Source organism: Globicephala melas, chromosome 8 (genome assembly GCF_963455315.2).
Source record: "Globicephala melas chromosome 8, mGloMel1.2, whole genome shotgun sequence".
NCBI lineage: Eukaryota > Metazoa > Chordata > Mammalia > Artiodactyla > Delphinidae > Globicephala > Globicephala melas.
Window position 1 is genome coordinate 51,317,491 of NC_083321.1, and position 17,560 is coordinate 51,335,050.

The 17,560-nt window shown below is 43.9% G+C and overlaps 1 protein-coding gene and 1 long non-coding RNA gene across 3 annotated transcripts in view; one reads left to right on the forward strand and one right to left on the reverse strand.

Annotated features, from left to right (window-relative positions):
- Positions 1-17,560, forward strand: part of LOC132597685 (uncharacterized) — a 117,405-nt gene that overhangs the window by 41,904 nt on the left and 57,941 nt on the right. The gene's annotated exons all lie outside the window — the stretch shown is intronic.
- C2CD3 (C2 domain containing 3 centriole elongation regulator) overlaps positions 1-17,560 on the reverse strand; it is a 128,428-nt gene that overhangs the window by 9,939 nt on the left and 100,929 nt on the right. Inside the window, exons 29-32 of one of the 2 annotated variants that reach the window (XM_030836095.2) lie at positions 16,768-16,929; positions 13,103-13,323; positions 10,264-11,182; positions 5,680-5,791 (exon numbers count right to left, since the gene is read on the reverse strand). In XM_030836095.2, coding sequence (XP_030691955.1) covers positions 5,680-5,791; positions 10,264-11,182; positions 13,103-13,323; positions 16,768-16,929 — 1,414 coding nt within the window. Of the gene's footprint in view, positions 1-5,679; positions 5,792-10,240; positions 11,183-13,102; positions 13,324-16,767; positions 16,930-17,560 lie in introns of both variants that reach the window. The other variant, XM_030836098.2, reaches the window with a different exon arrangement.

Sequence of the window (17,560 nt, forward strand, 5' to 3'; positions counted from 1 at the left end):
GCTTCCAATGCCAGGGGTGTGGGTTCGATCCCTGGTCGGGCAACTAGGATATCGAATGCCAAATGGCATGGCCAAAATAAATAAATAAATAAATGGACATAAGAGAAAATAGAAGCTTCCATCAAATGGGAAACTCTATCACCAAATCTAATCCTACCTGCTTTAGCACCCATCTTCTCTGTCTGCCTGTATGCTTGTATGCTATAGGGTGAGTTTTCTTTTTCTTCTCAACAGGCTAATATCTCCACATGTGCTCTGGATCCAGGGACTAGTCTTTCTATTCTCTCCCTCTCCTGCATCTTCCCTTCTTCTTTTCTCTACTGGTCACTGCACTGCTGTACAGAAAAAGCTGAAGCCTTTCCCAAATAAAAAAAAACAAAACAAAAAACCAAAAAAACTTACCTTATCTCAGATGCTACCCCACCCGCTATCCTATACTTCTGATCCATATTCACAGCCAAATCTATGGAAGGACTTGGTGTCTCCATTTTGTCACCATTCAATCATTCTTACAATTTAAATTACATACGATTTTGTGATTTCATGGTGTAATATACCAAAGAATACTAACATATTTAAATTATGAAGCATGATAAAAATGAACATCAATAAACCCACAACCCAACCTAAGAACTAAAGCATTGTTAATACTGTTGAATAGACCTATGTGCTCTTCCTCCCCCATCCTATTCCCAGCCTCTGCAACTGTGAACATCATAGTCAAACTGTTGAAAACCAAAGAAAAAAATCTTAAAAGTAGCCAAAGAACAAAGGTCACATAACATTCCGGGCAACAACAATAAGGATGATAGCTGCTTCTCATCAGAAACAATGGAGGTCAGTAGAATGTGGAGTGATAGTTCTAAAATGCTAAAACAGGTAATACCCTGGCCGTCCAGTAGTTAGGATGTGGAGCTTTCATTGCTGAGGGCCAGGGTTCAATCCCTGGTTGGGGAACTAAGATCCCACAAGCTGCACGGCGTGCCCAAAATTTAAAATGAATGAATGAATGAATAAAATGCTAAAACAAACACAATTCAAGTTAGAATTCTATATCCAGTGAAAAAGTATCTTTGAAAAATGAAGGCAAAATACATTTCAGCCAATTGAAGCTGAGAGCATCAGCTCCCAGTAGGTCTGCACTACATGAAATTCTAAAGGAAGTTCTTCATGCTGAAGGGAAATGGTAATAAACTGAGACCAGGGTGTGAAGAAGGAATGAAGCCAAGAGCATAAGTTGCAGAAAACGTGCTGCTACAAACACATCAAGTAGTGAGAAAGGCTCATCACCAGTGAGGACAACGAACACCCTGATGTTTCCTGGATCGTGGGACTTTCAATGCTGAAAATGAGACAGCTCGGGTGAACTGTGATGACTGGCTACCCTAACTAGGACCCCGAATAAGGTCCTGAGGAGGGAGCTGTTCCTGAGAGCAGCAGACAAACAATGGAGTTTTGCTGTGGGCAAGAAAGAGAAAAGGCTACGAAGTGTATGAGACTGTATCTTCTCAAAACTAGACTTGCCCTTTAACTGAAGTAAACATTATTACATCCCTCTCCCACCCTTTGTATCTTATGTTTAATAGATCAAAGATAATAAGTCCCCCCAGGAGCTGGCACATCATGAAGGCAGAAACACAAAAGCAGGAACAGCACAAAAGCAGGAACAGCAGTTCCATTTGGTAGTTGAGAGCTGACAGCTCAGACACAGTGACTCACAGACCTCCCTTCCTACAAGGCACATCTCACCCACTTGGCTGGGAGGGGAAGAGGGAAAGGAAACTAACAGTGTCTGCGTTTTTCCTCTAGGGTAATTCTTGTCATCCTCTTATTAGGTAAGAATTCTATTAGCCTGATGTTACTTTAAAAAAAAACAAGACTCAGAAAGGTCAAGTCACTTGCCCAAGATCACTTAGCCACGTCGCAGATTCAGTATTTCATATCATAGATGTCTTGTTCAAAAGCTTGTGCTTGGTGCTGGACACAGCCCTGCTACCCTAGCATAAGTGCTCACGTGAATACATGGGGCATGCAAGGGAAGATGCAGAGTAGAAGGAGATGAACTGGTGACCTGAACCAGAGTAGAAATAAGGCCACGGAAATGCAGAGCTTCTGGTGGGGACTGGCACCTCTCCTCCTCTAGGACAGGAATACAAATTTGATAAAACCTGAGATGTGTGGGAATTTACACTTATCAATGTGCCAAAGAAATGAGGTGTCCTCAAAATGATGCTGGGGAAGCTGGGGGAGAAGTGGGGAAGGAAACCAGTAAAAGAACTAGACATCTTATGGCTTCTCTTTAGGACTATACCCCTAGGCTCCCAGGATACTTCTGGACTGACCCCATCTGTCATCAAAGTAGGCCCTGGAAGAGCATTAAAAAATGTTTAAACGTTAACTGCAAAATGAAACCTATATAAAGAAGGCAAATTAGCTAGAAAAATATACCGTAAGCCAAGTGTCATGATTTTAAAGTGGTGCAACGGAAAGCACAGAGTTTGCAGTCATACTGGTTGGGAGACCCTGGGTAGGTGACAACCTACTTAACCTTTATGTGTCTCAGTTTCTACAGAATAGAAACTATAATACCTTGTAAGTCTGTATGGGAAGTTCCATATGGGAACCTCAGTTTTCTCATCTATTAAATGGGGATAACAATAGTACCCCTCTTATTGGGTTCTTGGGAGAATTAAATCAGTTTACACATGTAAAATGCTTAGAATAATGTCTAGTGCACGGTAAGCATTACATAGGGGTTGGCTATTATAATTAACAAATAAGCTAATACATTTTGCTCATAGCATGTATTATTCTCTCAAATTGTTTTTTTCAAAGCTCCACAATCCACCTCCTAGAGTAATGAAAATAAAAACAAAAATAAACAAATGGGACCTAATTAAACTTAAAAGCTTTTGCACAGCAAAGGAAACTATAAACAAAACGAAAAGACAACCCACAAAATGGGAGAAAATATTTGCAAATGAAGTGACCGACAAGGGATTAATATCCAAAATATACAAACAGCTCAAGCTCAACATCAAAAAAACCAAACAACCCAATCAAAAAATGGGCAGAAGATCTAAATAGACATTTCTCCAAAGAACACATACAGATGGCCAAAAAGCACATGAAAAAATGCTCAACGTGGCTAATTATTAGAGAAATGCAAATCAAAGCCACAATGAGATATCAACCTTACAGCGGTCAGGATGGCCATCATCAAAAAGACTACAAACAACAAATGCTGGCGAGGGTGTAGAGAAAAGGGAACACTCCTACACTGTTGGTGGGAATGTATGTTGGTGGGAATGTAAATTGGTACAGCCACTATGGAGAACAGTATGGAGGCTCCTTAAAAAACTAAAAATAGAACTACCATATGATCCAGTAATCCACTCCTGGATATATATGTGTGTGTGTGTGTGTGTGTGTGTGTGTGTGTGTGTGTGTGTGTGTGTGTGTGTGTGTGTGTGTGTGTGTGTGTGTGTGTGTGTGTGTGTGTGTGTATGTAAGTAGTGCTGCAATGAACATTGGGTTGCATGTATCCTTTCGGATTATGGTTTTCTCTGGAGATATATATCAATATATAGTGCAACTGTAACTAGTGCTGCAATATATATATATATATATATATATATATATATATATATATATATATTGCAGCACTACTTACAGTAGCCAAGACATGGAAGCAACCTAAACGTCTATCAACAGAGGAATGGATAAAGAAGATGTGGTACATATATACAATGGAATATTACTCAGCCATAAAAAAGAGTGAAATAATGCCATTTGCAGCAACATGGATGGACCTAGAGATTATCATACTAAGTGAAGTAACTCAGACAAAGACAAATATCATATGATTTCACTTACATGTGGAATCTAAAAAAACCAATACAAATGAAGTTATTTATAAAACAGAATTAGATTCACAGACTTCAAAAACAAATTTATGGTTCCCAAAGAGGAAAGGTGGCAGGGGGAGGGGTAAATTAGGAGTTTGGGATTAACATACACACACTACTATATATAAAATGGATAATCAGGACTTCCCTGGTGATCCAGTGGCTAAGACTCTGTGCTCCCAATGCAGGGGTCCCAGATTCAATCCCTGGTCAGGGAACTAGATCCCACATGCCACAACTAAGAGTTCACATGCCGCAACTAAAGATCTCACATGCCGCAACTAAAGATCCCACATGCCTCAACTGAAAGATCCTGTACGCAGCAACGAAGATCCTGTGTGCTACAACTAAGACCAGGCACAGCCAAATAAATATTAAAAAAAAACCCAAAATGGATAATCAATAAGGATCTACTGTATAGCACAGGGAACCCTACTCAATATTCTATAATAACCTATACAGGAAAAGAATCTGAAAAAATATGGATATGTGTATATGTATTACTGAACCAGTTTGCTGTACACCTGAAACTAACATTTTAAATCAACAATACTTCAATCTAAGATAAAAATTAAATAAAAAGAAAAAAAGTCTTCATTGGACTGTTGGTGAGATGAGATGAGCCTAACCATCGCAACTGTACAACCAATAGAAATTTACTCCAAGATTTCATTTACTCTTATAAACTGCATGCCCAAATAATAAAAAGGAGAATTAAAAATAAAATAAAAGCTCCATGAGGCAGGGGCTTTGTGTCTCCTCCTCAGTACAGCACAGTAGTTAGGAACACAGATTTTGAAACCAGACTGCTTGGGTTCTAATTCTGGTTCTACCACTTAACTACCTGTGTGAGGCAAGTTACTTAATCGCTTTGTGCCTCAGTTTTCTCATCTTAAAATAGGGATAAAAGTATGTACTTCATCACGTTGCTGAATTAAAGGAGTTAACCTAAAGTGCTTCAAACAGTGCTGGGTACCTGGCAAGCACCACCATGATCATCGTTTTCAGCTTAAACACTGCCTCCTCAGGGAAAGCCTGTTCTTTCTCCGAGCATCTAGGACTCATCACAATTTGTAAATATTTTTTGTTTACTGTTTGTACTCCGTTAAGACAGGGAATTTGCCTTATTTACTACTGCATGCTCAGCACCTAGCACAATGCCTGATACAGCACAGGTACTCAGTAAATATATGCTGAATGATTAGAGAAGCAGATATTATTTCCGTGCCACCTGCGAGAAAGGTCCAGTGCTGTGTCAAGGCAGAAGAGAGCACAGCTAGGATTTGCACCAAGGTTCCAACCACCTAACTCAGCTGCATGACGAATAGTTACGAGGTATTCTGTAAACAACAAATAGGTCTAACACTCTGTTACTCTCTTCATCCAGACCTTACTCATCTGCCACGGTCTCCCGAGGTGGGACCTCCTGTTTGAAGCTTCCTCCATTCAAACCCATCTTTGCTTAGTTGGAGCTCCCACAGCACTCAGTATGTGTTTCTTAGCTGAGTCCTGTTTTTACACTTCTGTGCTATTTCTTCTACCTGTCATCTCAGCTGATGATGCCCTTGCACTTAACACATTTGCTCTTCCTCACTTTTCCCGAGCTCCTCCCACTGCTGGGCCCACAGGATACGCTCAGCACAAGCTTGGAGAGTGACCACTGCTGCTGCCTTTCCAGGAGCATGGCCGGGGCCACTCTGCATTCTGTATGCTTTCATGAAAGAGATTATGACTCTATAGGAAACAGGAGGTCGGCCAGGTGTCCTCTTACCTGATCTGCTGTGGCTGGTGGTGGCAAAGCTGTAGAGAGAGAGAGCATCCGCAGGGAGGCCTCCAACTGCTGGGGAGGTAAAAAGAAGTTGGGCACCACAATGGGCTCTGGGCTATAAAGGTAGTTAAGGGACACAAATACCTAGAAATCTTCCCCAGACAAGCATCTCCTCTGACCTCTACCAACCCTTTGTTTCCCTCCAACTTATTCCTGCCCATGAATCCTTTGCTCAAGTGGTTCCCGCTGCCTGGAAGGCTCTGCAACTCCTAACAAATTGGTCTATACTTATGGGTCACTTCAGATCCCGCCTCCTCCCAGAACCCTCCTCTAAATCTCAGCCACAGTGACCCCTCCTTTCCTAGTCTAGTGCCCAGTCTGAAACACAGGCTAATGCTTTTTTTTTTTTTTAATTTTTTTTTTTGGCTACGTTGGGTTTTCGTTGCTGCGCATGGGCTTTCTCTAGTTGCAAAGAGCGGGGGCTACTGTTCGTTGAGGTGAGCGGGCTTCTCATTGTGGTGGCTTCTCTGGCGTGGAGCACGGGCTCTAGGCACACAGGCTTCAGTAGTTGTGGTAGGCAGGCTCAGTAGTTGTGGCTCACGGGCTCTAGAGCGCAGGCTCAGTAGTTGTGGTGCACCAGCTTAGTTGCTCCGCAGCATGTGGGATCTTCCCGGACCAGGGCGCGAACCTGTGTCCCCTGCATTGGCAGGTGGATTCTTAACCACTGATTCTTAACCACAGGGAAGCCCAGCTAATGCTTATTTAGTCTGATATGACTCTCAATTTGTTTCCCCCAATATTCCCTAAGCTTCTCAAAGGCAGAGGCGGTGTATTTCCTTCAGTCACCTCACTACTTCCCTAGAGCCCCATGAGGCTGGCAGGTAGCAAGCACTGGGTGGTACTTGCCGAGGGCCTGCTGGCCAAAACCTGACAGGGTAGGGGTGGGAAGGTGGCTCCAGGGCAGCATCTTAGGCTGGAAGGTGCTGCCTGGCATTGAAGGAGGGCCTGTCCTCCTGGGTGTTCTGTGCTCACATCCAGAAACGAGGGCTCTGTATAAGTAGGCACAGCTGATCCACCACCTGGACATGAGCCCTAGAAGTCGGGTGCTGTATCTTGCACTTCTCCATATCCTCTGGAGGTACCCAGTACTGTGTTGAGAACACAGTGTTCCACAAATTTGTTCAGTCAAAGCAATGATTCAGTTTAGGAGGGGACTATTTTGATGGGCTATTTGTTTCTGTTCAATAAGCGAAGTATGGTTCTGATGCAAACTGGTCTATCACTGTTCTTCCATGCTAGACTTCGAACTCGAGGAGGGCAAAGATGAGCTCTCTTTCACATTATATTCCTGTCACCTAGCATAGTACCCGAGACACAATAAATGTTCAATAAATATCTACTGAATGAATGAAATGTATCATTTCCTGCTTTGGCTCAAGTCCCTGATTTTTCTACAGAGAGGTGGGGATGGAGTTGGAGATCCTGAAAGGAAAGAGCCCTTTGACCTCAGCCTTCCTCAGAGGCCCCGGTGAGGTAGGACCTATTTGCTGTCACGCTCTGACTGCTGAGGACTCAGCATGACAGTCAGCTTGGCTGGGAGGTGCCCAGGGTGTGCTGAAACACCAAGCTCCCCTGCTCAGCCCAGCACCACCTGTCTTTCTAAGGGTCTTGCTCCAACAGTAACCTGTGTCACTTATTAGATGGTACCTTCACAAAAGTTCACACTTTGTGCCTGTTCCTTCACCTGTAAGATGGATATAATAATTGTACCTTTTGTTTTGAGAATTAAATGACATTATATATACAAAGTGCTTAGAATGGTGCCTGACACATAGCATGTACTCAGTAAATGTCAGCCCTTCCTGTCTCCCCAGTTGAGGGGGAAAAGTCACCACTGGTTCCCTCACACCTACTGAAATCTGCTTTCCATCCCCACCTCTGCACTGTCCTCCTAATGCTAAAGCCAGCGAATACATGTCAGTCCACATTGTGCTGGACTTGTCTTAAGCATCAGGGTGCTGACCATCACTCCCCGAAACCCTGCCGCTCCCATCTCTCTCGCCGGCCCTCCTCCACCTCCACCATGGGCGCGTCTGCTCCCCCTGCCCTCACGTACTGGTGATCCTCAGGGCTCTGTCTTGTGTGGCTCTCCCTTTCCCTGTCTCCTTGCTGTTCTTGTCTGTTTCCAGAGATATCTACCTTTATAGCTGATCTCATCCTGAACTCCGGGCCTGCATTTCCTCCTGGACGTCTCACCGGCATATGTGCAAAATAGAAATCTGCCTCTTCCCTCCAAACTGTCTGCCTTCATTTGCTATTTCCTACCTAGTAAATGACCTAACTTGTGACAGAAATCTCTCAGTCATACTTCTATTTTCCTCTTTCTCACCCTGCCCCTATCTAATCCTCTCAGATCCCTCCTCCTTTTCCTCATCATAAAACAGTCTATGCTTTAGGTCAGACTTTCTTCATCTTTCATTATTACTGCAAGTTTCCTACCTGGTCTCCTTGCTTCTGGTCTCCACTGACCTAATCCACCCTCTACAAGGCACTGGGAGAATTTTCTAATATGTAAATCTGACCAATCATACGCTTGCTTAACATTTACTGAACACTATTTACGCACCAGGCACTATGCTAGGTAGTTTACATTGTTAATTCAATTTTCACAACAACCCCACAAGAAAACTACTGTTATTACTTATTTATTTAAAGATAAGGAAACTGACGTTTAATCTGCTAACAAGACAGAGTCCAAGTACCTTAGCCAGATATAAAAGGCCCCTTCAGATCCAGCCCAGCTTCACCCCTCACCATCCCTCTTATCTGGGGGCTCTAACCACAGTGACTTCTGCCCACAGGCTAGGCTCCTTCAAGTGGCTACGCCTCTGCGCACACAGTTCGCTGTGACTAGAACGTTCTTGTCCCTGCCTACAGAATGGCTATTCATCTTTGACGTCCAGCTCTACTGTCTCTCTGGGATACCTCCAGAGTTATGGCAGCTTCCACCTCTTGTTCCCTAGCATTTTGTCCATGCCTTAGAACAATAAAGGCTATTTATCACTGCCTATTTACTGTTACTGTCATTACCTGTCTCCTACCTCATAACGGGAACTTCTCGAGGTAAGGTCTGATTCAAATCTCTGTCGTCATTACACAGCACCAGGCCTGGCAATACTCACTTTTTGAAAGAATGAGTAGTCGGGAAGGCCCGAATTAAAGCAGTGCCCTTAGGACCTGGCACATGTGACTGCTCCTCCACTGACCATAAATTCTGAGCACAACTAAATCGACTGCAGAGGCAGAAACATCAGAAGCCAGGAAGAATGAGGCCAGGAAAGAACACCGAGGCACTCTGCTTTCAGTGCTCAGCCTCTAGCCATTTCACGCTTTAAGCCTCTCCTGAGCCCATACCCCCTACCCTCAGGTTTCTCTCTGCCTTGCATCAAGAATCACATCTGTGTGGTACGTACAAATGTTCCCACTCATTTGATTTTCTCAAGAATCCTGTGAAACTGATAGCTCATTTCAATCTATATTTACTGATCCTTTCTGTGTGTCATGTCTGGGGACATGGAGAAAGACAAGGTCCTTGACCTCCTTGGGAATGTGCAGTCTGGTGGGTAAGGGATTATTACCTCCATCTTATAGGTGAAGAAATCGAGGCTCAGAAAGGTTAAACTATACGCTTGATGTTACACAAGTAGTAAGAGCTGGGTCCGAATGGTCGAAGTCAGGCCCCCTGATTTCTAGTGGAGAAAGGACTGCAAAGCACTACAAAGGCAGCCTGCTTCACCCACCAGCCCTGCAATAACCCCTGCTTATTGTTGATATCAGGTGAGCTGATGTGATCAGCTGGTTAGGCTACAGATGTGAGGGCTACTGATGGTCCCAAGTGGTTTCCTTTCCCCATAACATGCCCATCTGCATTTCAAAGGAGGAAGAGGGGGAATGTCAGATGCCCCTCTCCCCATCAACACTGCCATCCTGGGGGGGCTTGGGTAAGACCATTTCAACAGTGCTCACTTTCCCCTCCCCTTGGACCCATCACTTGCCCTTAAAAAAAGTTAATTAGGCAAGTCACTAAAACTCTGAGTCTCCATTTCATTACATGCAAAATAGAAATGATACCAACTTTAAAGACTTGTGTGGCCGAATGCAAAATGTATGTAAAGTGCCTGGCACACGGTAAATGCTCAATCCGTGGTAGGACTCTTCTTTCTCTATATCCTCCCCTGAAATTTCAACTGAGATTAATGGTCTCATTCCTTAGATGCAGAACTTTGCCTTCAGGTGTAAAATACCCAGAGATTAATCAGATAAATCAGGCTAGGATAGGCTAATGAATGTACTACCAACATCTAAACCCAGTACGAAGCATTATACTTCAGAGGCCTGATGATAATGGTAGAATCGTAGCACCTGATCAGTACAGGTGAGTCTTCAGCAGGAAGGGGCTCCCCATGCCCCTGAGTGCATTCTATGAGGGGGGACAATGCTCACGCTCATGCGGCTGGCCTAAGCACCAGCACCCAAAATGCCTAGAGATGGCTTAAGGGGCTACCTGGGGGAAACACCAAAGGATACAGAAGGATGCTCTGCTTCGTGGACACCTCTGACCCAGATGTCTGCTGCTTCTGCCTGATGTCAGGGCAGTTGATGGGTGGCTGCTTATGGTTTTCCCTTCTGCTCTGGGAGGCTGGGTGTAGAGGGAGCTTCTCAGAGCTATCAGCAGAGTCACTTAGCTCATCAGAGGCCACTTCCTTCTCAGCCTGGGCCTCTGGCTTGGGCTCCTGGTCCTGGCCTGCCTTTGGTGAGTGCCACCCAACACAGGTTTTGCTCTGTTGGGCTCCTGAGAGTGTCACATGGGAGCTGAGCTGAGGGCCTGCTGAGGCAGGCTCTCCAATCCTGGCCTTACAGGCCATGTCCTCACAAGGAACAATACTTTGGCTAGGAGAGCCCTGCCTATGCAAGTGGGGGTTAACAGTCCTTTCCGGGCTGGACAGAAAGCTACTTCTGACCTTGAGCTCCTCTCTGGGGAAAGGCTCTGAAGGACAAGAGGGGCCTTCCCTCTGCCCCTCATCAGGCTGAGGGCTGATGATCTCACTTGCATCTGACATGAAACTGGACCAAGGGCTAGTTTTGTCTGTCACGGTGGTGACCTCATTGAGGGCCCTGGGCTCAATGATGTCTTCTTCATAGTCCTCATCACTGTAGGCCAGGCCTGCCCTGGTGTCCTCACTGCTCTGCATTCTTGTGGTGGGTACCCTGTGCCCCAGGGCCTCGTGAAGCATTCCTCTTCCACCTGAAGTCTCTTCAAGAGTAGAGGGAGGTGGGGAGTTTCTGCCCTCATCTGGAGCTCTTGCCAATGGCAGGTCTGGAGTTGTGCTTCGTTCTTGCGTGGCTATGTCCTGAGCATCTGGGAGGGTGGTGACTTCTCTGCTTCTACTCCTCGCTTGGTGAGAACGCAAAGATCCTTGGGAGTTCCGGGTGATAGTCTGCAGATCTAAACAGTAACAGATATCACTCTTACTACAAGGTAGGGCCCCAGACCACTCAACTTTCCCACATTAGCTTCTAGTTTCAGATGTAGTCTTGCAATCAGACCTTTGAACAAACCTTGAAGATAATAGTTAATTTGCCCCCAAGAGTCAGTGAAACTATATTCAAGGCGGTACAATTTCTAGCATTTTATTCTAATATCAGAGGACCAAAATCTAATCCATTTATAGCTGTGGTTACGTCTGTGGAAACACTTTCAGAGACTATCTGCTCATGCTCAGGAATTCTTGGGAGCTGGGAGTCCTGGTAGGAATGTTCATGCTTCCATTTACTTCAGTAATTACCTATATTAAAAACCAAAATGAGAATCCACTTATTTACCTATTTGATGACAGCTATTAGAACTATTTTATTTGGAAAATAAAAGCAAAGAAATACCCATCAACCAAATGATAAGGCTGTGGAGATTTGTGAAGAAAATGGAGGCGGCATGGTGTGCTGGAAAGAGCACAGGCTTTGGAGCCAGTCAGGCTTGGGTTCAAATCTCTACTGTCACTTGTCAATTTTGTGGTTACGAGCAAACTACCCTGAGTCTGTTTATCTTTAAAATGTGATAAAACACCACCTTTTTCACAGCGTTATGGTGAAAAATATATGAGATAAATAGGCATACATTGTGTAGCACATATATAGGCATTCAGTAACTCCTTTCAAAATTCATCCTCTCCTTGTGAAAATCAGTTCTCCTTCCGTCATCCCCTTGCTTAGAACTCCCCTTTTTCTTCCAGGATAAAGATTAAACTACTAAGCTTGCCTTCAAGGCCCTTTGGCTTCAAGCCTTTGATTCTCCCCACTCTCCTCTTTTAATATGACCTTTAAAGGGGTTCTCCTTATCCACTCTCACCTCCACCCCAGACAAGCCTCCCTCTGTTTTGCTCTTATGCTTTCTTTCTGGGGGGCAGCTTCTTTGGTTGACTATAGAATGCATGCTTGATGAAAGCACAGACAATGCCTGTCTTGTCCACCACTGTATCCTGCCAGAACTAGTGACACAGTAATGCCTGGCACAGTTGGCTCAATAAACAGTAAGTGGAAGCCAAACACAGAGTACACTTCTGTGGTCCTGGCTACCAAAAGGTTAGGTATCTGGGAGAAGAGGGCAGGAAGGTTTGTGTCTAATATCAACCATGGTGGCTTGCTTTCCCTTTAAAGAGAAAAAACTGAACTTATTCATTCCTGTGTAGAATCTACACATTCTGCTTGAGACAAATGATCCCGGGAATTCCCTGTGCTTTCACTGCTGAGGGTCCGGGTTCAATCCCTGGTCGGGGAGCTAAGATCGCGGTGTGGCCAAGAAAAAAAAAAATCTCCCTGAATGATATCAATACAGTCAAAGTGAGAACCACCACTTAAGGGCGCTTTTCAAAGGGTAGACTATGGACCACCAACACCTAGAATCATCTGGGGTGCTTGCTAAAAGTGTAGTCTTCTGGCCTCTGAGAATTAAAATCTGAAATATGTTTGTAGCTGAGTTTTTCTGAAAATAGAGTGGCACAAGTTCACGAACTGCCACTGAAGAACTCATCTAATCCATTCCCCTTTTTCTGGTTGGGGAAACTGAAGCTCAAGAAGGGAAAGGGTATGCTCAGAGTCAAACAGTTAAGTCCGTGCCACAAACCCACCAAGGACTCGACTTGGGTCCCCTGCCTCTCAGTCCCATGTTCTTTCCATTGCACATGTCCCAGTGCCACGCTACTACGTCTCTCCTTTCAAAAGGAAGACAGTAAATAAGTAAGTAAGAAAGATGGTGAAAGCTGTTGGTCTCTATTTGCCATAAAGACTTGTCTGAAGGCACACATTCAAATGCTTTTTGAATAAGTACCCATGACCATAACTCCTCATCAAGAGCGGCCCTGAGCCATACCCGTGATTAACGAGCTGACTTGCAACACCAGGTTATTGGATTTCTCCAGGATGCAATGGCTTTCGGGGTCTAGGCTGCTGGCTCCTGGCCGAAGATGGTCCCCCTGACTCTCTTGGCACTGCGAGATGGCAGTATGGGTCTGAGGACTGAGGGGAAGTAAAGGCTTGGTGAGCTTCTGGCTGAAGTACTGCTGGATCTGATCTAGCTCACTCAGATTCCTCCTGCAAAAGAAGAAGGGGAGAAGAAAAAAGCGTCATTCACTGGGATTATGAGCATCTTTTATGTTCCTCTGACCTTCCATTGCTTGAGCTAGGACCTTAGCATCTCTCACTTGGTCTATTAACAGCAGGGCCCCTCTCTCTCCAATCCACCAATTCATCCTTCACCTCTCTGACTACAATTCCACTGCCGGGGACAACATTTTCCCCCTCTATCTGGCTAATGGGATTCCTCTTCTGATGTCCAGCAAGTATTCTACCTCCTTATAGGGAACCATTCTTATCATCATTCCAGTCCTCACTTCCCCTTACTCTGGACTAGCACTGACCTCTGCTACCTTTTAACCATTCCTGATGGAATGGTTCAAGCAAGTGACCTTCAAGCAAGTGACCTCTTCCAGCAAGCCTTCCCTGACTCTCTAAGTTGGTTTAAGGGCCTCTCCTCTGTGCTCTAGTCTTTCTGTACTCTTCAACCATATCATTTGTTTGTTTCACATCAATTTCCCTTGATGTGATGTGAACTCTGTGCTGGTTCCTTTACATCTACTGCACCCAGCACAGTGCTTGGCACAAAATAAATGAATGCTGAATGGATAAATAGACATGAATAAATGGGCTTTACAAAAATCTTCTATTCAAAAACCTTTAATTGGGGCCCATTCATTCTTACTACTCCGAGGAGAAATCACACCAACTATTACCACCTTCACTTGCATAGGATTTTACGTTTTATGCTTTCAAACACATTACCTTGTTTAATTCTCATCCAACCAGATGAGATCAGTAATTACTGTTTTACAAATAAGGAATGTGAGGGTCAGAGAATTTAAGTGATTTGTCTAGGGTAAGAAGTAGCATGCAGCTACTCAGAAATTGGAACTCCAAGACTTATGCTTTTTCCATTATAGTACATGGGCTCTGTCCCAACTGGGTTCATTTCTGCCTCACACCCCTGCAGGCTAGAACCCGAGTTCAAGCTGCTCCCTGCTCTGTCCCTGTCCTATTCAGGGGTGCAGCTCGTATTTCTCCTTTTCAAAGTCCATTGCCCCAAGTCATTAGGCCACCTCTCCCTTAAACTTCTTCACTCTTGGCATCTAACCTTCTGCCTTAGATTTTCCCTTAGTTTTCTCATTATGTGTTAGTTTAGTTTCCCTAACTAGGCCATGCGCGTCTGGTAATAGAAGATAACATCTCAAACTTCTCTATTTCTCTAGTATACTCAGTGTGCCTGGCACAACTTGCACAACGCAGACACTAAATAACTGTGAAGTAAACAGAAAGTCTTTCTATCCTTTTGTTAAGAACAGTCTGCATATCTTAGAGTCAAACGTAAATTAAATGAGAGGACAAAGCTGATCCTTATTCTATCACTAGAAGCCACAACTCTATCAAATCATAGTGGATTTACTTAGGTGTCTATATCTGGGTTTATGCCACATAGATAAATACCTGTAGCAGGAACATGCAGACAAATGTCAACTTGGTGAAACTTTAGAAAATATGCAAACCCAACTGGCCTCGTCAGAGGTTCTGGGTATAGAACCTATTAACACCTAGCTGCAAATTCCTCATTTGTGGGAAAAGTTTGGTAATACTTGCCCTGCAGGCCTCACAGGATTGCTGTGACTCAAATGAAACACTGCTTTAGGGCTCCATGAACCCAAGGAAGTAATGCAAAATTGACATTATCTTGTTTCATCTCTGTTTCGTAGAGAATTTGTCTACGGCAGTGGTTCTCAAAACCTGGCTCTAGGACTGGCAGCATCAGCATCACCTGAGAAGTTGTCAGAAATGCAAATTCTCAGGCCCTATCCTAGACCTACTGAATCAAGAACTGTATGGGTAGGTCCCAGCAATAACTGTTTTAATAAGCTCTTCATGTGATTCTGACACACACTAAATTTTGAGAACCACTCCTCCAGGGCAGTGGTTTTTAGCCTGATGGTTTTAGCTCCAAGGGGATATTCGGCAATGTACGGAGACATTTTTGGTTGTCACAGCTGGGAGAGGGGTGCTACTAATATTTAGTGGATAGAGACCAGGGATGCTGCTAAATATCCTACGATGCACAGGACAGGCCCCCACAGGCAAAATATCTGGCCCAAATGTCAACAGTGCTGAGGCTGAGAGAAACTGCTCTAGGGTGAAGGAGAGTTTCTTTCTCTCCTTCCTCAGTGGGTGCTAAAGTATGTCAATTGAATGGACCAATAAAATGCAGCCACACTGTTGATGGTTTTACTTAGCCTCCAATCTCCAGCATCTTCCTAGAATGAGAATCTGAACATATTACTTTCTTATAAGTTTGAGCAATTTCCCAGTCTATAGCATGACTGCTCAGTCCTTTCTAACCCATGTCCCACCAAAAAAGATTTGCCAATCTTTCATTCTGAGCTTGTTTTATGAAATCAAATAATAGATTAGTTTTTTCAAAAAATAAAATCCTTTTTTATATTTGTTTCCTCAAACTTTACACATTCTCTTCCTCCCGACCCCATCACTTTCCATTTGAGAATCACTGTTGTAAAAGTGCAAACTCTTGGCCTGACATTCAAGGCCCTTCAAGAACTGACTCCCACACAGCTTGCCCTGCTCCCTACATCTTATGCTCAGCCTCACCCTAACTGCACTGCTGGTATCTCCCCAAACTGGGCTTATTGTTTCATGCTCCTGGCCTTAGCACATTTTTTTTCTGCACAGAATGCCCTTCATATTTGTTGACTTGTTCCTTTAAAGACCAGTTCAAATGTGACTTCTTTATATCTTTCCATGTACCTTATCTTACTCATTCCTCCATGTATCCTTGGCCAGGAAACCTGGAACTCTTATCATACATGGTTATAATTATAATGGCAACATGGCTGTCTCCTCTGCTGGGAATGGCAGAGCCAGGATTGGAAATCAAGTCTATCTGACTCTGGAGCCAAGTCCTTTCCATTGCACCACACTTCTTACTAGGTAATCCAGGGGCTGATCCAAATGATCTCTAATGGTCCTTTCAATTCTCACAGTGCTTTTCTGGCTTAGATGCTGACTAAACTAAGAAAGAGATAGGGAAGCATTAACAGGACAGATGCTGGTCTGGAAGAATCCAGTGGCTGTGAGGATAAAGACAGTGAGACAGCAGGCAGGATCAGGCTTCATAAATTGTACAGTAGATGTGAGGGTGGTTATTATTAAGTTTGATGACCAATCTAAAGTTTCTATATTTATAGATGGACCAGAAATATAGCCCCCTGAAGGACTGGAAGGCCCCAAGCTGAGACAGATTCATCTGTGAGGAATCCTGTGAGGCTCCAGGTCCACTTCGAAGCTAACATACACGAAAGCCCTTGCTAAACATCCCGGAGCGGTGGTAGCTGATAGAAAGCAGTACTGCAGGTTGCCTTTGCCCCTTCACCCTGCGCTCCACTATGGTTCCCTGTGTCTTTACTCAGCAGAGAGCCTCACCTGAGGGAAGTCAGAATGGAAGTATGGGAGGAAAAGGGTGATGTGGTCAGTTTGTCATCACTTGGCAAGATTGCCTCTCCCTGCTGCAGGGATTCATGGAATCGGCGGATGTTCTGCACATGCTCTTCATGGCGTGATGCCTTGCTTCTTGTGGTACTGCTTCTATCAGGAATAAATGGGGGCAAAATAAATTCCCAACCAATGAGAAAACAAACAATAAATTCGTGGCAACAAACAAATCACCCTCCTGACATGGTACCGCAAATCCATCCCCACTACCACAGTTCTGGCTTCATCGACTCAATTGCTTGGATTATAATCATCTCCTGAAAATTCTGTCTTCAGTCTTATTCATTCCCCTTTTATAAATTCTCTACATTATAGCCTCAGTGATTTTTTAAAAACACAGAACTGAAATAACAATAACAACATTTATGGAGTCCTTATTATGTGCCAAGCACTGTTCTAAGCATTCAACATATACTAACCTATTCAATTACTATCATTCCTTTCTAGCTTTGGCTTCTCTTTTTTTATCTTTAGAACAAATTTCAAGTTCCTTAGCATGGTATTCAAGAACTTGATCCCAGCAATAATCATCTTCTTTTTGTTTTTAATTAATTAATTAATTAATATTTATTCATTTAAAAATTAATTAATTTATTTTTGGCTTAGTTGGGTCTTAGTTGTGGCACGTGGGATCTTTCGTTGTGGCACACGGGCTCTTCATTGCGGTGCACAGGCTTCTCTTTAGCTGTGGTGCGTGTGGGCTCCAGAGTGCATGGGCTCTGTA